Source organism: Tasmannia lanceolata, unplaced genomic scaffold (genome assembly GCF_043159265.1).
Source record: "Tasmannia lanceolata isolate RefF3 unplaced genomic scaffold, GAP_Taslan_0.1 ptg000018l, whole genome shotgun sequence".
NCBI classification, from domain to species: Eukaryota; Viridiplantae; Streptophyta; class Magnoliopsida; order Canellales; family Winteraceae; genus Tasmannia; species Tasmannia lanceolata.
In genome coordinates, this window is record NW_027518695.1 from 56,496,829 (window position 1) to 56,524,154 (window position 27,326).

The 27,326-nt window shown below is 40.0% G+C and overlaps 2 protein-coding genes across 2 annotated transcripts; both read left to right on the plus strand.

Annotated features, from left to right (window-relative positions):
* The first annotated feature begins 5,004 nt into the window (after positions 1 to 5,004).
* On the plus strand, positions 5,005 to 19,620 carry LOC143850503 (uncharacterized). Its single transcript, XM_077359745.1, has 5 exons — positions 5,005 to 5,292; positions 5,512 to 6,392; positions 6,501 to 6,888; positions 7,240 to 7,641; positions 19,546 to 19,620. The coding sequence occupies exons 1-5, from the start codon at positions 5,005 to 5,007 to the stop codon at positions 19,618 to 19,620; spliced, it is 2,034 nt and encodes a 677-aa protein (XP_077215860.1).
* Positions 19,621 to 21,286: 1,666 nt separating this feature from the next.
* Positions 21,287 to 25,386, plus strand: LOC143850504 (putative disease resistance protein RGA3). Its single transcript, XM_077359746.1, has 3 exons — positions 21,287 to 21,419; positions 21,514 to 25,252; positions 25,356 to 25,386. Exons 1-3 carry the CDS (start codon positions 21,287 to 21,289, stop codon positions 25,384 to 25,386), a joined length of 3,903 nt encoding a protein of 1,300 aa, XP_077215861.1.
* The last annotated feature ends 1,940 nt before the right edge of the window (positions 25,387 to 27,326 follow it).

Here is a 27,326-nt window from a genome sequence, read left to right on the forward strand (position 1 = left end):
TAGGAGTTTTTATGCCTCCGTCCGGTCAGTTGGCGATCCACATCGCCAATTGATGACTAGGTCTAAGATGCGATAGATCCTACTGTTTTCTTAGGATATACAGCCTAGCTACACATAGATTATAGGAACCACCTGCATTAGCTTAGGGCTAACCTGCATTTAGTTAGGGCATATAGGGTGTCTTAAAATCTACAATTCATTGGAATTTAAATAATCACACAAGAAGCTTTAAGAGCTAGTCTGGTCTTTTAGATCGAGGCAGGATAGAGGTCTAGATGTCTTAGGCATCATAGCTTAGAATAGGTGCGAAGAACTACGTTGCCTTGATTCTCGTGGAGGCGGGGATACGTAGGCTTCTTTGGATGAACATCAGATCATCTAAAGACTCGGGCCTAGGTATAGATTAGAGTCTTAGGGTTGTTTGGTATCGAGTCATTTTCTATGTTTTGCAGTGTTTTCTTACTTTATTGCGCAGACCTTATATTTTTTTTGGTGTGTCATGCATGTGTTTGTTCATCAGAACTTAGACACCCATTAGGCATGTCACTTATAACTTAGCTATGCTTAGGTGACACATGTTTCTTTTATTTTATCTTGTGTGCCTTTGATTTCATCTCCGAGACATGCATGATTAGATAGACGTCTTCTCGGAGATATTCATTCCCATTTCATATGATTTTCGCCCAAAGCTCTTCAAAATTATTAAGTAAATGCCATAAGAGACCAGGTGTTTGCACTTGGGCGGATGAGGTGCTCTTTAGACCTTCCGAATTCGTAACCAGGCACGAACCTTATTTTATATCTCTGGTTATCCGTTGCAACAGAGCATAGTATGGGATCCAAGGCCCATTTGCCTTTTTCCTTGGATGGCGACTCTTCTTTGTTTAAGGTACGCCTCGAATCTGGGCTAGTCCCCTAATCGAGAGGTATCTCACCTTTTATATCGCCACTCATGCTGTGAGAGGCACTTCTTTCGAGAGTTCCTTGGCAGAGCTCTCCATTCACGTGGATGATCCTGAGACTGTAGCGTGGGGCCCGTTCCCCACCGCCCCTCTCTCGGATCGGGGTCCACAGGCTGGCGACTCTGCTGGGGATATCTTGGAACATTGCCTAACTCTGTTAAAATGCCATTTGTTATTAATTTTGAAGAATTTTGAGCTAAAATCATTATAAATGAGAATGTAATCGCTTAGAATCCAGGGGCACCAAATAGGTGTTTAAAACAAGGGATTCACACACTACACAACATACATCATTTTTATTTTCGTTTTTCTTTTATTGATTTTGTTATTATGGGCTCCACGGGATAGATACAATGCGTGCCAGATGGGATGTCATTACCCTACTAGTACTATTGTATCTATTTCCAAGCTATGCGCCAGAGCTGCAGCCGTAGACACTGGGTGTGCTGGTGTTCTACAGCAGCCGATGAGCGATGAACATACTCTGTATAATGCTGGGTGTGCTGGCATTATACATCAAGGGTATGGTCATAAGCATAGTACCCTGCAGAAATGCCCGGGCCTTACTTTTATTTCATTATATTATGTATATATATTAGCTGCTCCCTTTAGAACCAAAATTAGGGAACCCTTGCTAGGACATTATATATATATATTCATATAGGACGAACATGTGCGACCAGCATATGTGAGCCTAGGATAGAAGCCAGCCTACCCATGTAGTGTAGAAGGGTAAGTCACATCGTGATTATCCGCCGCGTTATCTAATTCACTCACAGACATTTTCGAGTCAAGATTTTCTTGGCTCTGCTAGATCAGGTTAGGGCTGGTGCCCCTGGTTAGGGTATGTATGTATATATGTACGAGCATGTGTTATATCTATTCTTAGATTAGGACTTGTCTCCTAGATTAAGTTTTTTATATATCGCAGTCGTGCTTTTCTTTAGACCTGATCGGTGACCATTGCCTTTTCTTGGTCGTCACCCGGGTCATGATCTACCCTGTAACCTTTTATCATATGATTATTCCAGTATCTTAGGTTTATGTCCGTAAGATTTTCTGATCCGTTATTATCATTTAGAGCTTGCTTGTTCTTTCAATTGTGGGTTTGGCCAATGACTTTTGTTCATCACCTTTTATGGCCATGGTCTAATCCCTGATTCCTCGTTGTCCTGATCGGCCTTTCTGCTAACCTGTTAGACCAGGGTCTGTCTGTCAATAGAATTTTCTGGTCTAACTGTCAGCTACATAGCTTCATTCTTCAGTCTTCCAAAATGGTTAATCGTTTTCCCCGGTCTTTATCCTGATCATGGTCTATGTTTTTGTCTCCTGAGTGTATGGTAGTGTTCCTTCGTACATGTATTACTCATTGAGTCGATGTACAGTTTTGCCATCTTCTTGTACATACCCTATTTGTCGAGTCGGTCGTTCAGATTAGGCCCTTTTTGCAGTAGATATTCCAGATCTGATTCATCCTATTTGCAATCTTTTGATGCATTTGATAGTGTTTCCTCTACTTGTGTTGGGGCTATATCTGTCATTTCGTCTTCAGATTGTACGAATCTTTTCTGTATATTCGGTTTGGTCATTCGGTTAGATTAGAACCCTCCTTTCCAATGAGGGATTCCTGGTTTAATCACTTGTATGTACATTATCTCAAAGTCACCTAATTAGTGGTCTATAATCGATCTTCTTATGGCCAATGATCTATTCATTTCCCTCGGATCATGAGTTCATTCGGGTTGAGTACACAGATACATGTCATATATGTATATTATCCTTCGACTGTGTACTCATTCTTTTGATGTGCCAAAGGTTCATGCTGTGTATAGAAATTACTCATTGTGTTAGATTTTGCTATTTGCATGCTTTGTCTTAGATGTGGTTGATGGTTTGTCCGCTATCTCTGTGACCATGATCTACCATTATCGATCATCTTGATCATACAGTTGTCAATGTCCATCATCAGATTTGAGATCCAGTCTATGACCTACTTCTGTCATTTTGTGGCCGTGGTCTACTTTTCTGATCTATTCAAAAGTCTATGATTATTGATGAGCAAAATCAGTGTCGCCAGTTGTATCCTTCCCATATGATTGGTCAAGTTTATCCCTGTTATTTCATTATTCAGGATCATCTTCACTCTTTTCTGATCTTATCCTATCTGTGATCAGGTTGAATCATGTCGAACAAAGTGATGAAGGTTTGGATAAGTGAGTCAATTCGAGCTCTCCCGCGTGAACATACAGAGTGGAGTATGGCCGACAGGTTCATCAGCACGTTTAATCATTTGAGCGCATCCGGTGTGAACTGGCAATTTCTTCAAGCAGCTACAAAACTTTGTGATCCTATTCTTCATGTTTTTCAATTAGGTCCCTTTGAAATCTGTCCTATATTCGAGGATTGGTGCGCCCTGTTAGAACTCCCACTTGAGGGACTCTGGATCCAACCTTCGAGTATAGCGTCTCCTCGTTCCCTTTTTTGTAAGCTTTTCGAGAACAAAACTGTTGATGCTATACCCTATTTCAAGGAAACGTACGTGCAATTCAATGACCTCATTGAGCGTTTTTCTAAAAGCATTGACCCTACCGATTCCCGTTTTCAAAATTGTCGACGCAATGCTTTAATCTTTGGTGTCCTTGCACGTCACGTTATTCGTGAAGACTCCAGTATTGCCCCAGTGACTTTACTGAGTGTGGTCGACCAAATTAGCGAAGGAAGGAATCCTGTCCCAATCATGCTAGCGGAAACCTTCTCTGGGCTGGATCTTATTGCTCGGCAAGAGGTTAAAGATAACTTCCATGGGTGTGTCAAACTGCTTTATCTGTGGCTTTGTGAAAAACTCACCATCCTTCGGCCGCGGAGCTCCCTTCAGTACACCCTCAAGGATCACCTTTCGTGGCAACCAATGGCCAATAAACCCAAATCCATTGATGAGTGGCATAATTGGTTGCAGCACGTGGAGAAGGATCAATTCCACTGGGTGAGTCATTCATGTTTATACGTTATCACTAGTACTTACCCACACCCATTTGTGTATCTTATGGGTTTGGAGAAGTCAACCTTTTATGCACCCACTCGTTTACTTTACCAGATCACGGGAAATCCATGTCCTCCCGGATTTGTAAATCCTCCTCCTTGCGAAAAGCTTACTCCCGATCTCATAAAGTCTATTGTAGCTGCTTGGGGAAACAAGGTTACATATAAAAGATTTGCTTTATCATCTAAGGTCCATCGGAAAGAGTTACCAGAAGAGCCCGTGAGCAAGAGAGCTCGGATTGAGGAACCTTGAAAATCTATATCATGTTTTGTTTTTTTTATTTCTGCATTTCACATCATTGTCAGTCTGCTTATCCAGCTGTGATCAGAGAACAATAGTTTTCATCCTTTGTAATCACAATTTGAATTTTGTTAATGAAAGTGTGTTTTTGTTTCTTTTGTCATTGTTTGATCAAAATAGTTTATCTCGATTATCAAAATTTTAATCTAGTGCTTATACTTCCATTTCAGGATTCTTAATTGAGCAACCATTGCTCCTAAGAAAATCCTTGTTTCGAAATCAACCTGGTCCCGTCAGTCCGCTGATTCCAGGCTGAGTCGTTTTTCTTCCTCACCAATTTCTTTTACCTCCCCTGCATTACCTTTCTCCAATCTCCAGGAAATCCCTTCGCCCGTTCAATTTACTCCTGAACAGATGGCTGAATCTGCAAACGCTATAGCTGAGATGAGTGAGATGATGAAGGCTATGCTTCAACAGATGAATAACATGAATGAGGAGATAGCCCGTCTGAAAAATGACAGAGAGTCTACTTCCAGAGAGCATGTAGCTCAGCACCCATCAGTTATACCTCCTCCCCCTCCTGCAATGGCCGGGCCTGCGGTCTTGAACGTCGAAGACGATCTTGATAATGAGCAGTATGAAGAAGAGAATTGTCATCCTAATCTGGATAGAGCCAATGAGGGCAAAGCAATATCGGATAGGATGGATAGGCTGGCCCAAGAAATGGAAAACATAAAATTCCAAGGCCCGAAAAAGTTGAACATGGCAGATTTTATGTTATACCCAGGAGTCACACTGCCTCCTAGATTCAAGGTGCCGGACATGGATAAGTACGATGGGACAGGTTGTCCTAGAAGCCACTTAATGTCTGTCCTTCCGCTCCTTCAACAGCATGGTTTATCTCCAGATCAAGTTGCTCTTATGTTCCCTAGATCCCTTGTTGGAGTGGCTCAGAAATGGTTCTTGAGCCTAAAGTCTGAAGAGATCCGAACCTTGGAAGACATTGCAAATAGGTTCGTCGAGCAGTTCTCCATGGAGGAGGGGATCGATGTGACCAAGAGAGATCTGAAGGCTTTGAAGCAGGGCCATAATGAAACCTTCACTTCCTTCATCCGTAGATGGAGAAGGAAAGCTGCCCAGATGACTCATCGGTTGTCAGATGAGGATCAGATCAAGATTGTGGTGAAAAATCTATCACCACAATATTACCACCATATGGCTATCCAATATTTCCTTGATTTTAACCATCTTATTAAGACTGGGACTCAGATAGAAGATGCATTGGCTAAAGGCCTGAGATCTAGAGTACCATCTGATGGCAGAGAAGGGAAGCGACCTGTGATGGCGCCGAAAGAGGTCCATAATGTCAATTATGTCAGGCCGCCCCCACCCAGAGTAGTTACTGAAGTAAGAAGGCCGACAATGGAGCAGAAGCCTCTTCGTCATTTTGATCCCCTTCCGTATTCTTTGTCCGTAGCTTTGAAGAAGCTATTGAAGGACAAGAAGATCAAGTTGCCTGACATTAAACCTCCTCCCAACCCGTTGCCAAGATCCTGGAGAGAAGATCAATTCTGTGATTACCACCGTAACACGGGCCATATCACTGATAGGTGTTTAGCTTTGAAACACCAAATTCAAAATATGATTGATAGGAAGGAGTTGTCAATCGAGTTACCAAATGTAACCAGAAACCCTCTTCCAACACATGCAATGCCACCTCCATCTTCAGTCAATGTCATTTGCGCTGAAGAGTCTGTTATTGATCCTGCTTCCTTCATATGTGCTGTGGAATCTGAAGAACCCTATGTCTGGAAATTTGAAGAAGAAAATCAGTGGGTGGAATCAGAAAAGCCATATGTATTATCCTGGAACGACCCTGATGTGGCTGGGCCATCAAACCAGTCATATGTTTTCCAGTGTGAGGATGAAGAGAAAGAATCCGAATCTCTGTACGTCTTAAGGGTGAGTGATGATGAGGAAGAAGAGATACAAACCCCATACATCCTTAAGATAGATGATGAAGATCTGTTACTCCTGAACGATCAATGTGATGAACTCCGCCACGTCACACGGGGTGGACGAGTCTTCAAGCCAGCTGAGCTTAGAGTTGAAAATCCCGCTGAAGTTGCAAGAGGGGTTGATAGTCAGAGGCAGAAACAGAGACTTGATGAAGAGGAAGATAACCTGCTGAATCAGCTTAAGAAAACCCAAGCTAATGTTTCTATCTGGGGCTTACTGATGGCATCGCCGAAGCACAGACAGGTTGTACTTCGTGAATTGAACTCGTCCCAGGTATCAGTTGAGATCACTCCAGATGAGTTGGTCGGTCTGGTAGCCATGACCAAAGCTTCAAAAGCCTTGTCTTTCTCAGACGAGGATTTACCGTCAGAGGGAAAGGACCATACTCGTCCTCTCAAGATTACCCTGCTTTGCAATCAAAAGAAAGTATCAGAAGTACTGGTAGACAATGGGTCAGCTTTGAACGTGTGTCCTTTGAGCACTGCCACTACTCTGGGGTTTGGGCCTGAAGATTTTATTCCGTCTGAGCAGGGTATACTAGCATATGATGGTACCCGAAGGGATGTGATTGGAACGTTGGCTACTGAGATTGTCATTGGAGGAGAAACCTTTGACATTGAATTCCAAGTATTGGATATCAAGACTTCCTTTTGTCTCTTGCTTGGTCGACCTTGGCTGCACAAGGTTGGAGTTATCCCTTCCACACTTCATCAAAAACTGAAATTCATTCGAAACAATCGGGTGATCACTGTCAAAGGAGATCCCGAGCCAGAAGTTGGACAAATATCTCAAGAGCTTGTTACTGAAAACACAAGAGATATCAGTCTGACAGGATTTTCAGTGGAAGTTTCGGCTATTACCATGAAAGAGGCTATGAGTGAAGAAATTATGTTTCTCTCTAGCACCAATACTCGGGTAGTCAAGATGATGCGCCGATTTGGGTATCTCCCAGGGGCAGGTTTGGGAAAGAATATGCAGGGTCCGACTGAGCGGCCCGAGTTGAAAGCATCTGACGGGTTGTTTGGGTTGGGATACAAGCCGACTCGCAAGGAGGTGCAGGAAATGAGAGCCTACATGTTTAAATGGGCAGAATGTCGCCGCAAGGGTTTAGAGTTTCCAATGGGACCTTTCAGCAAAGTCATGAATGGTAGATTCCGAAAAGAGGGAGCTGATTGCCCTTATTATGGTTTCTCAGAGCCATGGTATGATGAGAATGGGACCAAGCTGCCGGGTCTTGATATTTTCTTTGCAGATGAGCTGCCAGCAGAATTTTACAGTAAGCAGATTACAGAGGCAGTAGTGACAGAGGAACCAGACTCAGACTGGGTTGAGAACTTTGAGCCAGAACTCCTGAATTCTTTGTTTCAAACTGAGGCACCAGTCATTGCTATGATTGGAAGAGATGCACCTTTTCTGAACCCAGAGGACTATATCACCCCAGCCGAGGGACCTCTGGATAACTGGACGTCACAGGTTATACCCCATGTAATCCCTCAGTACATTCCAGTCCCTTCAAAAGAGTCAGTTGTTTCAAAGTATGTGTCAGTTTCTGAGTCCGTCCTAGAGTCTGTCATTTCTAACTTTTCTTTTGATGCAGGTACTGTAGAGGTCGGGTTTACCTCTGGAATGGGTGACGAGTCTGTCCTTGGTGGCGTTGAGTCCGAGTCTGAGGGCGTATTCATTGATTCTTTGGCTGTACATGTTTCTAGTTGTGTCGATACTGATGTCGACTTATTTTTTCATCCTGTTTTAGAGTCTGTAACGCCTGATGTGGGCGAGTCATCTGATGTAATCATTGATTCTGATGAAATAAAAGACTCTTTTGCTTATATTCCTGTACTTGTCTCTTCTGCTGATTCTGCTTCTGAACTTGATCAAGTAACTAATAATGATAATCAAGACTCCCCCTCTAATGTGGTAGCCGACGAAACTCCTCTTGAAATCAAACATATGATTCAACAAGAGGAGAGTCACCGAGCTAAACCACTTGAAGAGGAAATTGAAACCGTAAATATAGGTGATGAAACCTTAATTTGGGAAATACGAATTGGCAAAATTTTATCTCCTGAAGAGCGTGAAGAATTAATTACCTTGCTAAAAGAGTTTAAGGAAGTTTTTGCTTGGTCTTACGATGACATGCCAGGATTGAGTGAGGACATTGTCCAACACAAATTACCTCTAATCCCGGGCATCAAGCCGAAGAAGCAAAAACTCCGAAAACTTAAAACAGAATGGGAGTTGAAAGTTCATGATGAGGTTAAGAAACTACTAGAAGTGAAATTCATCGAAGTAGTTGAATACCCTGAATGGCTTGCAAATATTGTACCTGTGCCCAAGAAAGATGGAAAAGTCAGGATGTGTGTCGATTTCAGAGATTTGAACAAGGCAAGTCCGAAAGATGATTTTCCGCTTCCGAACATTGATCTCTTGGTTGACAATACCGCTGGACATGCACTCTTATCCTTTATGGATGGATTCTCAGGGTATAACCAAATCAAAATGGCGCCTGAGGACATGATGAAGACGGCATTTATTACTCAGTGGGGGACATATTGCTACAGAGTGATGCCATTTGGTCTCAAGAATGCTGGTGCCACCTATCAAAGGGCCGCGACTACTCTTCTTCATGACATGATTCATAAGGAGGTCGAGGTCTATGTAGATGACATGATTGTCAAAGGCAGGACTCGGCCAGAGCATACAGTCGCTCTGAGAAAGTTCTTTGAGCGAATGCGAAAGTTTCAGCTTCGCTTGAACCCTAATAAATGTGTATTTGGGGTCACGTCAGGGAAGTTGCTTGGATTCATGGTCAGTGAAAGAGGAATCGAAGTGGACCCTCAGAAGATCAAGGCTATCCAAGAAATGCAACCACCAAAAACAGAAAAGCAGATTCGTGGATTCCTTGGCAAAGTACAATACTTGAGGAGATTCATATCTCATTTAACTATGACGTGTGAACCCATTTTCAAGTTATTGAAAAAGAATTCCTCTAAGAAATGGAATGAAGAATGTCAGGAAGCGTTTGAAAAGGTCAAGCAGTGTTTGTCTTTGCCTCCTGTCTTATCCCCAGTCATTCCTGGTCAACCGTTGTTGATGTATTTGTCCGTCACGGATACAGCAATGGGTTGTATGCTTGCTCAGCAGGAGGCAGGGTCTAAGAAAGAAAAGCCCATCTACTACATCAGTAAGAAAATGTTGGAATATGAAATCAAGTACACTGTCTTGGAAAAGACGTGTTTAGCATTGGTCTGGGCGACTCAAAGGCTTAGACATTATCTTCTGTCGAACAAGATATTTTTGCTCTCACGGATGGATCCGTTGAAGTATTTGTTCGAAAAACCCGCTCTTACTGGAAGAACAGCCAGATGGTTGCTATTATTGTCTGAGTTTGACATCACTTATGTCACTCAGAAATCAATTAAGGGACGGGTCATTGCTGAGCAGTTGGCTGATGCTCCTGTTGAGGAGAATGCTTTTCTGAAGGCTGATTTTCCTGATGAGGAGATCATGGACATTGAAGAAGAGACTCCGAGTTCCAAGTGGCTTATGTATTTTGACGGAGCTGTCAATAATCACGGTCAAGGAATAGGGGCTGTTTTGGTATCTCCAAAGAAGGAGTACATTCCGTTATCCATCAAGTTGCAATTTGAGTGCACCAATAACATGGCTGAATATGAAGCATGCATCGCAGGACTTGAGGCAGCATTAGCTTTGCGAATTCAAGACATCGATGTATTTGGAGATTCAATCCTGATCATTTGTCAAATAAATGGGGATTGGAAGACAAAAGAGGCGAGGTTGATCTCATATCACACTTATCTCGAATCTCTGGTCAAAAGGTTCAGGAATGTCACCTTTACTCATCTGTCGAGGACGAGGAATCACTTTGCTGATGCTCTGGCTACTCTAGCATCAATGTTGGACATTTCTGCTACAATGGAGGTTCAGCCTTTAGCTATAAGGTTACAATGGGCTCCTGCACATGTGAATGCGATAGAAATATCTGCCAGGTGTCCAGATGGTAAGCCATGGTATACAGATATCAGAAATTTCATTTCAGGCAAGGGGCATCCGCCTGAAGCTTCCAGCAAAGAGAGGAAAACTCTTCAGAAGTTCGCTGCCAACTTCATCATTTGTGGTGAAGAGTTGTACAGAAGGTCATTTGACGGTATTCAGCTTCTGTGTGTTGATGAAGATCAGGCTGCAGAGCTCATAGAGCAAACACATGAAGGTGTTTGTGGTCCTCACATGAATGGTAAGATGCTGTCAAGGAAAATCCTTAGACTTGGTTTCTATTGGCCCTCAATGGAAACAGATTGTTTCGCATTCGTGAAGAAATGTCATAAATGCCAAGTCTATGCGAATCTTATTCATGTGCCTCCGTCGGAGCTGCATTCTATGACCTCGCCGTGGCCGTTCTCAGTATGGAGAATTGATATCATTGGCAAAGTCTATCCCAAATCGTCAAGTGGGCACGAGTACATCTTGGTGGCCATTGATTATTTCACGAAATGGATAGAAGCTGCTTCATATGCTTCCATAACTTCCAATACAGTTGCGAAGTTCATCCGTGCGAATATCATTTGCAGATATGGAGTACCTCATGAATTGATTTCTGATAATGGATCTCATTTCAAGAAAGAGGTAGTGCACCTGTGCGAAGAGTTTAAAATCAAGCATCACAAGTCATCTCCTTACAGACCGCAGACCAACGGGGCTGTAGAGGCAGCGAATAAGAATATCAAGGTCATAATCAGTAAGATGACCGAGACTTATAAGGACTGGTCGAACAAGCTTCCTTTTGCTTTATGGGCTTACAGGACATCGATCAGATCCTCTACAGGTGTAACTCCATACTCTCTAGTGTATGGAATGGAAGCAGTCCTCCCTGTTGAAGTGAGAATCCCGTCCCTAAGAGTTATGATGGAAGCGAATCTGCCAGAGTCTGAGTGGGCCAAAGCCAGACATCAAGAATTGCAGATGATTGATGAAAAGAGGCTGAGAGCCTTGTATCACATCCAAGGATATCAGAGAAGAATTGAAAGAGCCTTTAACAAGAAAGTCAAGATCCGAGACCTGAAACCAGGAGACCTTGTCTTGAAGTCTTACCGAGCACCGGTATTTGATCCCAGAGGAAAGTTCAGGCCAAATTGGTCTGGTCCTTACATTGTTGATGAAGTCCTGCCTGGAAAAGCCATAAGTCTCCTCAATGAAAATGGAGAAAAATTAACAGAACCTACAAACCTGGACCAACTAAAAAAGTACTATGCTTAGATACACCAGGAGGCCGTCTTTGATCGATCAGAGCTCAAAAGCCAACAACCTCAAAGTCAAAAACCATTTGCAAACACTTTGAGCCTAAATAAATAAAAAAAAAAAAAACTTTCATTCTTTGATAAACTCAAACCAGGGGCATCTTTTATGACTTGCGTCATAAAAGATAATAGCCTGAACTACGTCATGACTTGATCCCTCTCTACAGGGTACGTAGGTAGCCTGATCAATTCGGGTTCGGTCAAATCCTTCAAACCTTTCAAATCTTTAAAAAAAAAGAAGGAAAGAAAGAACAAAATAAACAATTTTTGAAACCCAAATGGGTGAACTACGCAGACCTGATTCCCATTTTCTTTGGGGATACGTAGGCAGTCTGGAGGGCCAGATTCGGTCAAATACATGAAAACTTACTAATGTGTAACCTGTTTGAACCCAAGCCTACCTAAAAGTCCTTCTGGTGTACTTAGGCCCGGGTTTGTAGAGAAACAGAAAGAAAATAAAAATGATGGAGTCTTTCACCCGCTAAGCTGAAAACCTGAAAGGGCGGCTTAGGCAAAAATTAGGGTGCTGAACCTGCTGGATGAAAATCTGCAAGGGCAGACAGTCCAGGCAAAAATTAAGGCATGCGGTCCGCCAAATCGAAAACCTGAAAAGGCAATTTGGTCATGGCAGTGACTTCATAAAGGACAGAACCTCTGAAAGCCAGCAAGACTTTCATTTCTTCGGCGGCACTACTTCAAAGTCTGAGTAAACACCGACAGAAATTCTTCTGACACTCTCAAGGCTAAGGGGTTAAGACTAAGCAATCCAAGAGAATAATAACCATGATGGAAATACCGGAAAAAGGAATGAAACACCTTTAAATACGGTTTTCAAAAGATTTTAAGAGTGGTAGACTGTACCATTTTAAAAATACTTATCAGACTAAGAAGCAGATTCAGTCTCTCTTAGAGTTTAAGTCCTCATTTGCTGGTTGTCCAAGTCTTTTTCTATGTCGAGTCAAGGTCAAATTCTAGAGTCATGTATGGTTAATATTCCTCCCAAGGCTGAGGTGATGAAAAAAAAAATGATGAATTTGTATCCCCTCAAGGGTGATGCGCAGCAGAGTGAAGTTCAGAAGATGATTGATTCTCAAGTCCATATGGCAGTCTTCAAGCCCATATGAAATGGCAGAGATCATCAGAATTGAAAGGCAATTGTCGGGCAGATACAACCTGTTGTAAACCTGAAAGCTTTGTAACCTCAGATATTCAGTGAAATGAAAATTTTTGACCATTTCCTGTGTTTTGCTCTCTTATGAATCTGTCATGGAAGTATTTCATACTAGGGGCATCTTTTATGACTTACGTCATAAAAGATATCAAGCGTGATGATAACTGGGATAACTATTCTCAGCAAATGAAAACCAGAGAAGCTTGAGTACAATCTTTGAGCCAGTCTCTTCAATCAAATTGTTTTCTTTTAAAGTCAAGTTTTCAGAAAATTTTATCCCTAGCGGAGTCTAGAATTTGCTCCTGCAATCGTCAAATCCTCAGCAAAATGCTTTTCACTCATTCTAAAAGGGTCAATACCTGAAATTTTCTTCAAGTTCCTTGAGTTTTATCTTCGGCAAAGATCATGCATTTTCAATCATTCTTGGCAAAGAATGACTTATTCACCTTGTGAAATCGATCAAAGTTGGTCATTTCTTCAATCGTTTCAATGAATTTTCCTTTCATTTAAAAAATATATATATATATATGTCCGCCAATGGCTCCGCGATTTGGAGTTTGGTCTTTTCTTTCACCATTTGAAAGATTTTAAAAGTTGTTTTCGCCAATGGCTCCGCGATTTGGAGTTTGGTCATTTCTTTCACCATTTGAAAGATTTTAAAAGCTGTTTTCGCCAATGGCTCCGCGATTTGGAGTTTGGTCATTTTCTTTCACCATTTGAAAGATTTTAAAAGCTGTTTTCGCCAATGGCTCCGCGATTTGGAGTTTGGTCATTTTCTTTCACCATTTGAAAGATTTTAAAAGCTGTTTTCGCCAATGGCTCCGTGATTTGGAGTTTGGGTCATTTCTTTCGCCATTTGAAAGATTTTAAAAGTTGTTTTCGCCAATGGCTCCGCGATTTGGAGTTTGGTCATTTCTTTCACCATTTGAAAGATTTTAAAAGATGTTTTGCCAATGGCTCCGCGATTTGGAGTTTAGTCATTTCCCTCACCATTTGAAAGATTTTAAAAGTTAAAAAATGTTTTCAAGGTATTCAAGTCCATTTTCACATGGCATTCAAAGTCCGTTTTCACACGGCATCCAAAGTCATTCAAGTCCATTTTCACATGGCATTCAAGTCCGTTTCTACACGGCATCCAGATTCATTTTATCTTCAAATTTCAAGATCATTTGCAATCAAATCTATCATGTAATATTCTGCAAGAGAGGCTATCTCACTAATATATCAATTGTTGAGTTAAGAGTTGGAGAGAGGCTATCTCACCAGTGTTTGCAGAGTCAGAGTCCGGTGAAAAGCTATTTCACCCATTTACATTGTGAGTATCATTTTCAAAAATCAAAAAATCAAAAATTTAAAACTCTTTAATCTTGGGCCAGTCAAAATGTGCTGTCAGTTCAGCTTTGACATTTGCGCGACAAGCACGCTCTGCCAAAGAGGGGCATCTGTAGACACCCCATTTTGATCGTGCCCTAATCCCTTCATGTTTGAGCAAAGCCTCATCATAATAAATGAGATAGAACCCCAAATTTCATCCCAAGCTAGCTTAGGGTCCCAGCTAAGCCCCTGCAAAATTTCAGGAAGAGCTGAGCGCGTTTGCCCAGTAAATGGGCTGAGAGAGTATATGTAGTGTAATCAAGGGGTGGCCCACTAGGTTTTGATTTTTATCCCAAAATCTTTGCTTTTTAATGAAAATCCAGGTCAACCTAATGCTTCAAATGCCCATGAACACATATTTAGAAGCCTCGAGACTTCAGAAAAGCCCCTGCAAAATCTCAGAAAAATTCGACGAAATTTTTTGGAAAAGACAAGTGGAGTTAGTGAGTTATCAAGTGGGCGGGGGTGTTTTAGCCAAATGAAGTCGCACATCCGTGCGCCCATCAAGCTAGAGTGCCAATATCAGCTTAGTTTTTCCATATATACAAAAAACCCTAAAAAAAAGAAAAGGGGAAAGTTCGTTGCAAAAAAATCAAAATCACAGAGAAAATAAGGGAGAAAGGGAGAGAAGGAAAGCTCGGGTTTCCTTCTTCTGATCAGATTTTCCGATCTGATTCCTTAGATCTCCGGCCAAAACTTCCTTTGCTCCGACCTCCTGCTCACCGCTGTTCCAATTTCCCTTTTCTTTTTCTCCTCCTCTTTCGGCTGATTGTTTTTTCCTTTTCCGGTCAGATCTACCGGATCTCAGATTTTCCTCTGGTAATCTTGTTATCAGCATCATTCCATCTCCGGTCTACCTCCGACCGATCTCATTCCTTTTCCTTCTCCGGCACGATTGTACTCCGGTCATCTCCCAATCCCTTCCGGCTACCTCTGCAGATCCGAGATCCGCAACTCGATCCTTCTCCATCTTCTTCGACTAGTTGCCGACGAGATTCCGGCAAATCCGGTCATTTTTCCGACATACTTCTCTTCACTCAAGCCTCAATAAACCTCACTTTCTGTTGATTGAATCTGTCTAAATTCTAAATTCAAGTTAGAAACCCTAACCTCTTTCCCCATTTTTGCCGATCGTTTGTCATAGCTTCAGGCAACCTCCTTTTTCTTTATTTTTTGTTTTCAAACCCTAGGTTTGTTTAGAAACCATAAATTTTAGTTGGAAACCCTAAATAACCTTCCAAATTATAGATCCGTTCTTCTTCTTCAGTTTTCTTCGGTGAAAATCGTCATTTCAGGCTACTCACCTTTGGATTCTCTTCTTTCTTTAGCTGTTGTGCCAGTTTTCTTTGTTATTCTCTAATTGAAACCTTAGTTCAAGCTCATAGAAACCTTAGATTCATCGTTCTTATCATCTGAACATGATGTTTGTTGCTGAGATCTGAAAGGCTTGGGCAATTTCTATCATTTTCGATCAGTTCGAGATTTAAATTCAGGTAAGTAAGATGCTTTAATAAAATATATTGAATGCCTGCTCAGATTTGTTAAATATATAGAAATTGGTTAAGAATAAGCTCAGGAACTTCTTCGGTCACTTTTTCTTTCTTCTTTTCCTGTTTGTATTGAGATATTATATAGATTACCTCAATTAAAGTCATTGCAAGGCTTTAAAAGATAATCTGCTTGTAAAATGTGTATGGTAGAGTTGAAATTTGTTTGTTTTTATAAGAATCAGGTGTGATTTAATTCTCTTGATTTATGTAAACTCACAGTTTTGTGTAATTCTTCACCAATTTGTAGGAAATTGATTTTATATATATATATAGCTTTAGTAGTTGTGAACAGCTAATTAACGATTCAGTGGTATGTGTGGAGATTGTTTGAGTCTGACCGCCATGAATTTGGAGTTTAGACAGAATTGCATAGTAGCTGCTGTCCTTTAATTTCTTACATTCTCTAGTTATGATCCCTCTGTGTTTAGAAGCATATATTTAACATCATGTGGGTTTCTACACTCCAGTTTTGTTTTTATTTTTTATTTTTATTGGAAGTATATAACTACTGCCTTTGTATATTTCTATGCTTTCCAGTTATAGTTTATTTTGTTTGAGGGTATATGGTTTCTGATTTTGTAGACTTTAAACGCTTTCTAGTTATGATTTATGTTTGGGGTTATAAAATTACAATTTTTATAGATTTCTATATGTCTCAATCGCTATTCATATATGTTTAGAAGTACATAGCGATGTCCTTGTAGAATATTATGCATAAGGAGGATTCATTCGTCTAATGCCAACCAAACATAGCATATTGATGATGTGGCACCCAAAACTCCAGTAAAACTGGCGGCTACAAAAGCCAGGCTTTTGCGCAACCAAACAGAGACTTCTTTCCTATTTTACGAGGAGATCACTTGACCACTACTCTACCATGACACAGGTAATTAAAAAAAACTAAATGGGTTCGTGAGAAAATAGCATTTGATTGATTCTACGTTGAAACATGACACTTGGATGGTCACATGTGATCATCATAGCCTGGAAAACTAAGCTAAGTTAATTGGGCGTGATTGACTAGTCACAATGGGGCCCGCTTCCCGTCCTGTTGTGCCACAATCCATAAACAAAGATGATCCCATACATCCACAGAAATACAGAATTGACTGCACCTTTCTCGATTGTACCCTCGAAAATAAGTTCTCTGAAGACCGGCTAACTCTTTTTCCATAACTTTATTTTGCAAATTTGAATATTTCTTTGTTTTTGAGGAAAATTTAGAACTTGTTTGGTAAGCATGGAAAATTGTTCCTTTGATTGGTTTATTGTTTTTCTTTTATGATATTTATGAGCTTTTCCGTATGTCCTAACTGCCCTTGCAGACTTTGGATACATAAACTATCAAGATTAATCTTCTCATCAAAATCAGGTCACATATTTGGACTTGCATCTACTATCTAGACCTTCGATCTAAAGGGCCATGAGGCTAGGCCAATGGTCATGGTCTCATGCCCATGGATTTAAATTTCGGTTTCGGTCCCAGTTTTGGCCTTCGTTGAAACTGAAATTTCTGCCGAACTTTGGCAAAAAAAATAAATTAATTAATCGTTTAGGAAATTCGACCGAAATTTCATTATAATATTATTTTTATAAAAAATTTTTTTTTCGAAGTTTCCAAAATTTCGGTTAAAAGTTAAACCTATGCCCATGCCAAACATTAAGATTAAGGCCTAAAAAATCGACTACTTAGCTTTTCTTGGAGAGACCTAAATATAATTGATTTTATGAAAGAAACAGAGGGTAAACATTATCATGTTGTAGACTAGCTATTATCCAAGTTCTAAACTTCTAATCTTGTTTTTGCCTATTTGGGGCTTATCCATTTGATTCGAGTATTATCTAAGTCATTTCTTGTGACCAGGGATGAAACTGGTACGAAGATTTTTTCTAACCTGTGGTGCTTGTTGGCCACACGGAACTTGAGTGGCGTAGATGAATTATTGCATCTTTGACTTTAAATGCAGTGTTGGCCACAATCAAACTTTGCTTTTTTAAAGTGGGCTGCTATTGTTTGATTCTCCTTCTCGGCCACACGGAACAATGACATTAACTAGTGCTCAAATGGGCCCCATTTGATTGGTAAAAATCTCTCCACTCTTGCTTTACTATCGATTCGAGATGGACTACTAGTATGAATTTGATGGATGTTGCTATTGTTGACTAGTCTATGTGAGGTCAAGATGGAAAGATTTGTATGAATTTTGGGGAAAGATTTGTATGAATTTTGGGGCATGTAGAGGAGATCCAAAGCAAGGCCCAACGATTCAGATCAATCTATATCCGACTGTTGGTCTTTATTTCTTAGTTTTCTGATCTTCTGACCATGATAAGAACGTGTAGGCGATGTAGCTAGATTTTTTTTCCTTTGTGTGGTGCTCCTTGCTTGCCACATAAATCTCAAATATGAATTATTGCATCTGTTTCTCCTCACTTTTCTTCCTGTGTAATCAGGCTCCCTCTCGATTACTCACTGGTCCTTAGCATGAATGATTCTTTACCCGGTTCTATACCCTTGGATTCCTCTTTATTGAATCCTGATAAAGAGTCTTTTGATAAAGGCAGCCCCATTAAACCCTCTCTTGACAGTACACTGTCAGCAGCAGACATCATTGCATTAAATGGAGAAGACAACTCATCACCTCTTTCTCTCTTGAGAAGAATCCCGCCAATCTCCAGCTTTGCCGCCCATCAGGAATTCAAATTAAAGACACTCAAACGGCGGTTTTAAAAGCAGTCAATAGGGGGGTATGGCCGGCACCGTGGGATGATCCAAACCGTCCATTAGATGGCCCATAGCCTAAATAGGTTGTGCCCTAAAAATCATTTCAATAGGTTGATCCTAACCCTCCGATCTAAAGAGGGTTAGGATCAAGTGATCAACCCTCTAACATTCAAATCGGAGGGTTGGGATCATCCTATTTAGATTATTTATGTGGTAAAGCCTATTTACATTGGTGCCAGCCATAACCTATTTAGAAAAAAAAGCCATCTAACTAGATTAGCATAATAAAATTGAGAAAACATTTCCTACGCACTTGTGTAGGTAAGTTACCTACACACTAGCTTAAAATACATAGGGGGCCCACATTGTTTGGGTGATCCAAACCATTCATTTGAATGGTCCTCACAGAGATAGGGTGTCCACAAAAAATCAGATCCATAGGATTATCCCAACCCTACGATTTGTGGAGGTAAAATGGACGTGTATAAACCTTCACAAATTAGTCCATTTTTTGCCTTCATAGTTTGAATGGTTGGGATGATCATATGGATCTGATTTTTTGTGGACACCTTATCTATGTGATGACCATTCAAATGAATGGTTTGGATCACCCAAACAATGTGGGCCCCCTATGTATTTTAAGCTAGTGTGTAGGTAACTTACCTACACAAGTCTGTAGGAAATGTTCTCTCAATAAAATTACCACCCTTTAAAAAGCCAAGTGACTTGCGGGTGCTCGCGGGTTGACCCGACCCCACCCGTGTTTTTGCGGGTTGGGTCACCCGCGGGTTAGTTTTGATAGGTCACTAAAACTCATACCCATGCCCGCAAATTTGCAGGTGGGTCGGGTCGACCCGCGGGCAGCTTTTGCCAGGTCTACTTGCCACATAAATCTCAAATATGAATTATTGCATCTTTTTCTCCTTACTTTTCTTCCTGTGTAAAATTTGTTTTACTCATAAAAAAAAATTTGTTTTACACCCATTTTACGTCAAAAGAATGATCCAATACTTGTTTTTCCCCACTGCAAGAGGCTCTCTGTGCTAAAAAAGAGAGGTGTTTTGAGTTCATAGTGATCTAGTCTTGCTTTTTTGGAATCACAATTTGTTAGTTCATTGCTGCTTTCTTTGGTTTTTCTCTCCAATACAGGAAGAAGGTATGGCAGATCTATTACTGTCTTCTCTTGTTGATACAATCGTTGCCAAATACAAGAGATTACATTAAAAGCTTTTCCGTATGTCCCAACTGCACTTGTAGATTTTGGATACTCATTTTCCATGATTTTGTTTTGTAAAATTTGAAATCTTCTTTGCTTTTGTTGAAAATTTAGGACATGTTTGGTAGGCATGGAAATTTAGACATGTTTGGTAAGCATTGAATTTTTTTTGGTTTTTTCTGATATTTAAAATCTTTTCCGTATGTCCCAACTGCCCTTGTAGACTTTGGATACATAAACTATCAAGATTAATATTATAATCAAAATCAGGTAGGTCACATATGAGGACTTGCTTCTATTATCTGAAGGGCCACGAGGCTATAGGTACTATGGTCATGGTCTCATGCCATACAGTAAGATTAAAGCCTAAAAAATCAACGACTTAGCTTTTCCTGGAAAGATCTAAACATGATTGATTTGAAGAAAAAAAAAACGAGTGTAAACTTTTTCATGTTGTAGAGAAGCTATAATCTTAGAGTTCTAATCTTGTTTTTGGAGCTTCTCTGTTTGATTCCAGTATTGATCCAAGTTTTGCCTAGTTATTTCTTGTTGCCCGGTATGAAACTCGTACTAAGATTGTTTTATCTTTCTTCAACTGAGCCCTCCACCTTAGCTTTTTTCTGATGTATGGTGCTTGTTGACTTGAGCACGTGAATGGGATAGATGAGTATTAATGGCATAATTAAACTTTGTGTTTCTTAACTATTGTTTGTTGACATTAACTAGTGCTTAAATGGGCCTCATTTGATTATTAAAAATCTCCCCACTGGTGCTATACTAATGATTTAAGATGGACGACTGGTATGACCCCATCAATTACATATTTTGGCAATATGATTGGCATTATGTGTCCTATCATTAACTAATCTGATCCATCCATTTGATGGGCCATGCTATTTCTGATAGTCTATGTGATATCAAGATGGAAAGATTTGTATGATTTTGGGGGCATATATATAGGAGATCCAGAGCAAGCTCAATCAAGCCAACGTCTCAGATCATCTCAAGGATGAATTATTGCATCTTTTTCATTTTGGTCTTGCGTCACAATCAACTTACTTTTCTTTCCGGGCGGTGATAAATTTACCCCCTTCTATGTATGAATTGACCCCAAGTTTTCAAAATGGAAGGTACAGCCCATACCATAGGATGATCCAAACCGTCCATTTGATGGGTCACAACGTAAATAAGTTGTGCCCCAAAAATCATTTCAATAGGTTGATCCCAACTGTCCCATCTATTGAATTTTTCACAATTTGAGTCCATCTTTAGATCAGAGGGTTAGAATCATCTTATGGTAATGATTTTTTTGGGGACAATCTATTTATGTTTTGGCCCATCAAATGGACGGTTTGGATCATCCTATGGTGTGGGCTGCACCGTCCATTTTAAAAAATACGGGGTGAATTCATACATAGAAGGGTGTGAATTTATCACTGCCCTTCTTTCCGTGAAAAATTTGTTATACGCCCATTTTTCGTCACAGTGTTTTTAATGTGGGGTTTTATTGTGTGATGCTCTCTGTGTGCCATATTGAACTTGACCAAAATAATGATTCTATTACTTGTTTTCCCCCACCGCAAGACGCTCTCTGTGCTAAAAAAAAGCCAGAGGTAATCTTGCTTTTTTTTAAGCACGATTTGTTAGTTTGTCTCTCCAATACTAGAACAAGGTATGGCGGATTACTTACTATCCCCTCTTGTTGATGCAATCGTTGGCAAATTGGAGGAATCCATAAAAGAGATTAAAATACTGTGGGGTATTGATGAGGAGATCAAAAAATTGTATAGAATTGATATGAAAAATTGTAAAAAAGTCAAAAAAAGTCCAAAGAAAATTATTGATTCTTTATCTCTTTTTTCTTGTTTTGATGCTCCTTGAATCCTGTGCTCCTTGGCCAGCCACAAACTCTACAGAACTGATTTGGAAAATTGTAGCAGAGATCAAAGAACATCCGAAGAAGCACGATTTTATACAATCAAACTTGCTTTTCTTGCTGCTAGAGCAAAAATTGAGTCCTACAAAAAACAACTCTTCAATTGTCGTTGGTCACCAAGGTATGGGTATGGATATATTCGTTTCTCCCATTGTTGATAGAGCTCTTAGCAAATTGGAGGGAGCCATAGAAGTGATTAATTCACTGTGGGGTACTGATGAGGAGATCAAAAACCTTTCCAGCACATTATCCACAATTCAAGCTGTGCTTCAAGATGCTGAAGAACAGCAAGTAACTAGTAATGAAGTTAAAGATTGGCTTCGAAAGCTTAAGGATGTTGCATACGACGCGGATGATGTAGTGGAAGAGTTTGCAACGGACGTGCTCCGATTAAAATTGGAAGGCGGAAATCAATTCAGAAAGAGGAAGCATCAGGTATACAACTTCTTTTCTGCTCTTTTTAATTCCATCCCATTTTTGTCTCGAGATAAGACGATCGTACAGAAGATAAAGGAAATTCAGGAGAGACTGGATAAAATTGCAAAGGAGAGGCATGACCTTCATCTCAGACAAGAAGATGGAGGGAGGCGGCGTGAAATAAAAAGGCAATCGCTGACTAGCTCCTTAATAAACGAATCAAATATATTCGGTCGGGATAAGGATAAAGAGAAGATAGTAAAATTGCTACTGGATGAATCCGCATCATCATCGTCGTCGTCATCTTCGTCCAAGGATATATCTGTTATTCCAATCGTTGGCATTGGGGGCCTCGGAAAGACAACTCTCGCCCAGTTTATTTACAATGATAAAAGGGTGGGAGATCATTTTTCAGGTCGAGGATGGGTCTGCGTCTCTGAAGATTTTGATATGTGTAGAATAACAAAAGCAATTATGGAATCAGTGACAAAGAACTCTTGTGATCTTAACGAAATCGATCCACTTCAAGTTAGACTCAAGGAAGAATTGAGTGGCAAGAGATTTCTACTCGTACTAGACGATGTATGGCATGTCAATCCTAATGACTGGCAGAGGCTACAGTCCCCATTCAGTTTTGGAGCAAAAGGGAGCAGAATTATAGTTACTACGCGGAGTTCTAGAGTTTCTAGAATCATGGGCACAATCCCCGACTATAATTTGGGTTGTTTAGACGAGGACGACGGCTGGACCCTGTTTACACAATGGGCATTCATAGTGGGAAGCTCAGATGTATCTCCAAATTTAGTAGCAATTGGAAAAGAGATTGTGAAAAAGTGCAATGGCTTGCCTTTGGCAATAGAAGCTCTTGGAGGTCTCTTACGTTTAAATACTGATGAGAAAAAGTGGAGGAATATCCTTGAAAGTGATATGTGGGAAATATCAGAGATGAAAGATGATATTATTCCAATACTAAAGGTTAGCTATGATCACTTACCTGCATATCTGAAACAATGTTTTGTGTACTGCTCCCTGTTTCCAAAGGATTATGAATTTGACAAGGACACTCTAATCCAACTTTGGATTGCAGAAGGATTTATCCAATCTGAGAAGCGATTGGAAGACATAGGCTCTGACTATTTTGATGACTTGACATGGAGGTCGTTCTTTAAATATTCTAGAGGGCTCTATGGATCATGCTACAAGATGCATGACTTAAATCATGACCTTGCGCAATCCGTTTCTGGTGATGAATACTTCAGAATAAAAAATAGCATCGACTCTTCGAATATCGCTGCAAAGGTTCGTCGTGCATCAATATGGCAATGCAATGAACACTCACGAATTTTCGAGTCCTTTCATGAATCTGAGAGGCTGCGCACATTTCTGCTACCGCCAAGGTACGAAACACTCACTAAGCAAGTTGCTCATGATTTCTTCCTAAAATTGAGATGCTTACGGGTGTTAGATTTGAGTCATATCTGTGTAAGAGATTTGCCGGATTCTATTGGAGAATCAAAATATTTGAGGTACCTTGATCTCTCTTTTATGACTATTGCAACCTTGCCTGAATCAATAGGTAGCCTCTATAATCTGCAAACACTGAAACTTTGCTATTGCAAGCAACTTGCTGAGCTACCAAAGTCCACCAGCAACCTAATTAACTTACGGCATCTCGCTTTGGAGGGTTGTAAGATTTCTACGCCGCCGGAACTTGGGAAATTAATAACTCTTCAAACACTGACTATATTTGTTGTGGGCAAAGAAAGTGGATGTGGAATAAGGGAGTTAAAGAACTTGACAGAGTTGAGGGGAACTATTCACATTTCAAATTTAGTGAATGTGATAGATGGGAACGAATGCAAGGAAGCCAATTTGAAGAAGAAAAAGTACCTAGATGAGTTGAAGTTGGAATGGAGCAATAATAATCCACGAGATGTTGCAGTTGATGAGGAGGTACTTGAAGGCCTCGAACCTCACACCAACCTCAAAACCCTAAAGATTTTATCATATGGTGGTGTTAGTTTCCCCACGTGGATGATGAGCGGTAATCTGACGAATCTGACCACTGTTAGTCTGGTTCGATGTTTGAATTGCCAAGAGCTTCCACCCCTTGGCCAGCTAGCTTTCCTAAAGAAGCTCGAGATTAATGGAATGGATGGATTGAAACATATTAAAGGTGAGTTTATTGGTGGGTCCAATAAGGTTATTAAGGGTTTTCCTTTATTGGAGAAGTTAGAGCTGGTAAACATGCCGAATTTGGAGGAATGGTGTGGAACAAGGGAAGGAGACATGCCATGCCTTGGTACACTAAAAATATCAAATTGTCCTAAGCTGCAGAGATTTCCCCACTTCCCATCCATTAATAATTTGGAAATAGTAGACTGCAATGAGATGGTATTGGCCTCGGTTCTTTGCCTCACTACTCTAAAGTCATTAAAAATTCGCTCTATTAAAGGCTTGATATCCTTACCCCCTGGATTTCTTCAACCCTTAACCGCACTTGAGGAATTGCATGTCACTGAATGTAATGAGTTGGTGTCTTGGCCAAAGGAGGTCGGGTTGCATGGCCTTCCTTCTCTCCAATATTTAAACATTGAGGTGTGTCCTAAACTCGAGTCATTGGGAGACGACGAGGAGGGCCTTCCCATCACGCTTAGATCTCTCAATATATCCAACGGTTGTGATAGCCTCAAGTGTACGCCTACAAGGGGGCTAGGAAAACTGAGTTCCCTCCAACATCTGGACTTGGTTACTCAATGCCCATTCTTGCCAGCGGAGGAACTGCCCGTCCCTCTTCAATCCCTTAAAATATTCTCATGTTCTAATCTCAAATCCATGTCCAAGGGGATTTTCAACAACCTTACATCGCTCAAAGAATTGGTAATTAGAAATTGTCCGCAATTGGAGTCACTGGCAGGTGAGGAGGAGCTACCCACTGCGCTTACAGTTCTCTGGATCTACGACTGTCCTAATCTCAAGTCCCTTTCCAAGGGGATGCGCAATAACCTCACCACCCTCAAAGAATTATATATTTATAACTGTCCACAACTAGAGTCATTGCCAAACATCATCGGCCTCCATAGCATGACAATTAGAAAGTGCCCTCTAATGCAGCAGTTTTCAGAGGGAATGCTTGACATGCTTACATTTCTCTCAGTTGATAATGTTGAGATCTTTTCTAAAAACCTTACATCCCTCCAAACCTTGGAAATTTCTGAATGTTCACAACTCGAATTCTCTCCAAGCATGCTACTGCCCCCCACGCTTAAAACCCTCAGTATCGATTCGTGTGATAATCTGAAATCCCTGCCCAAGGGGATGTTGAAGAACCTCACCTCCCTCAAAAAATTGACCATTTGTTTTTGTCCTCAACTCCTTTCCTTGCCGGAGGAAGGGCTGCCCACCACGCTTCAGGAATTAGATATTTATGCCTGTCCGGAATTAGCGAAACAGTGTCAAAAGGACGGAGGCCAATATTGGCCCAATATCTCACACATCCCCGAAATAGAGATAAATAACTTGTGGTTTTGAAGACTACTCTGGAGAAGGTACACGACTGTCTCTCCTCTTGGCTTTTGTGTTATTTATTTTTTGGTATGTAAGATGGGATTGAACCTCCGACCTCCAGGTTGATGAAAAAGCCTTAACCATTGAGCTAGAGGTTCAATCCCAAATTAGGGCTCTTGGATTTTATTAATCGTATGAATATATTTCAATCCATTATTTATTTTAAAGAATGGTAAACCTCAATTTCTTTCTATCTCTTTTCATTTCCTCATTTTCTCTCTTTCAAAACAAAACAAAGGAAACAGTTAATTTTACTGGAATTCCAGGCTCATAAAGAGATTTTTTTTTTCAGGTTCTTTAATTTTTCATTATATCTCAAAATTTCTTGTCTTAGTCTTGCCATACAGTAGATTATGACTTCTTTAAGACAAAAGGAACCCTAACTAGGATGAATTTACCTAACATGCTTCATTGAATTTATGCTCTGTTTTGAACTCTATGGTATCATTCATATTAATTGATCTTGTAGCAACTCTTCAAATCCTTTTTCTTTTTATTTAGCATTGGTTTGCTTTAAATGTTATTTGATTGATGATTTCATTTGCAATTGATTACATTCCCTAAACTTCTGTTAGAACTGAGCATCAAAACTATGTTAATTTTTCATCTTGAATCTACCCCACACACACACACACACACACACACACACACATTTTATTGGAATTTCAAGTTCATAAAGAAAGTGCACCTATCCATGAAAAATGAAAACAATAAGACAAAGCAAATATATAATGACTTTCTTCTCCAACCCAAACATTAACTAATTTTCTCATTAAATCTCAAATTATTTACTAATATCTCAGCCCCTTTTCTTCTGATCTTTTATAACAGTACACAAAAATGGTTTTAAGCCCATTATGTTGCATGTGCTCAATTTTTTCTAATTTTCTTTTTTTTTATTTCTTATTTTCTAAGAAAATAGATACACTTCAATCACCACACGTTTGGGTTATATTTCTTACTTCTAATTAAGTTAGTTTCACTAATGCATAAGTATTTTAAGATTAGGAGGTGCTAAATCAGTCACCAAAGACAACCTCCATCTGCTAATTTGTAGGGATATCAGACTTCGCTATTTGCTGATCCTGACAGATACAATTATCATTCATGCATTTTGGTTTTGTGTATATTCGAAGACTTTTTCATTTACACTTCTTTTACTCCAGTTTGATCTGACAACAGCTGTTGAATGTACCTAAGCGTTCATGCAGTAGAAACTTTTGAAATTCTTGATCAATAAAATGTGGGAGCCCCATTAGTGCATGTAAAATCTCAAGAGACAAGACAAGGACCACATACATGCCTAACATTCAAATTAGTAATGCTTAAGAACCTCAAAAGAGATTAAAAAATGAATGCATTGATAAAGATGCATACTTCTATTACTTACAGTCGGTAAACAGAAAATTCGAAACTCTCTATTCTAGTTTTTTAGCCTAGTATGGAACATCATGATGCTGGCAAACACATAAACTCAAAAAAATTGCAGTTCCAAAACAAAATTATGTTTTACATAGTTCAAAGGAGGTTTAAATGTGGTATGTCTAGGTTGAGATATTTTAATCTAAAATCAAATTCGAAATTAGTTGATTTGATGCTAGTAGAATGCTCTTTGTTCTAGTTCTATGGATTAGGATGGAACAACATGATGCTGGAAAAAAATCTACTCCAAGAAATTTTAGATTCCCTTACAAAATTCTATCTTACATGGTTCGAAGTAGGTTAAGTGTTTTTCTTTGTTGTATGTTTGGGTTGAATTTTTCTTCTCTAAAATCAAATCTGACATTAGTTGAT

Excerpts from the sequence above, each read along its gene's own strand:
- LOC143850503 (XM_077359745.1), top strand. The coding sequence starts at position 5,005 with ATGGCAGATTTTATGTTATACCCAGGAGTCACACTGCCTCCTAGATTC. Across the intron at positions 5,293-5,511 it reads CCATGGAGGAGGGGATCGAT|ATAGAAGATGCATTGGCTAA; the intron begins GTGACCAAGAGA and ends ACTGGGACTCAG. Across the intron at positions 7,642-19,545 it reads TGTTTCAAACTGAGGCACCA|GAAGAAGGTATGGCAGATCT; the intron begins GTCATTGCTATG and ends TCTCCAATACAG.
- LOC143850504 (XM_077359746.1), top strand. The coding sequence starts at position 21,287 with ATGGCGGATTACTTACTATCCCCTCTTGTTGATGCAATCGTTGGCAAA. Across the intron at positions 21,420-21,513 it reads TAGAATTGATATGAAAAATT|CCACAAACTCTACAGAACTG; the intron begins GTAAAAAAGTCA and ends CTCCTTGGCCAG. Across the intron at positions 25,253-25,355 it reads AAAACCCTCAGTATCGATTC|GAAGGGCTGCCCACCACGCT; the intron begins GTGTGATAATCT and ends TCCTTGCCGGAG.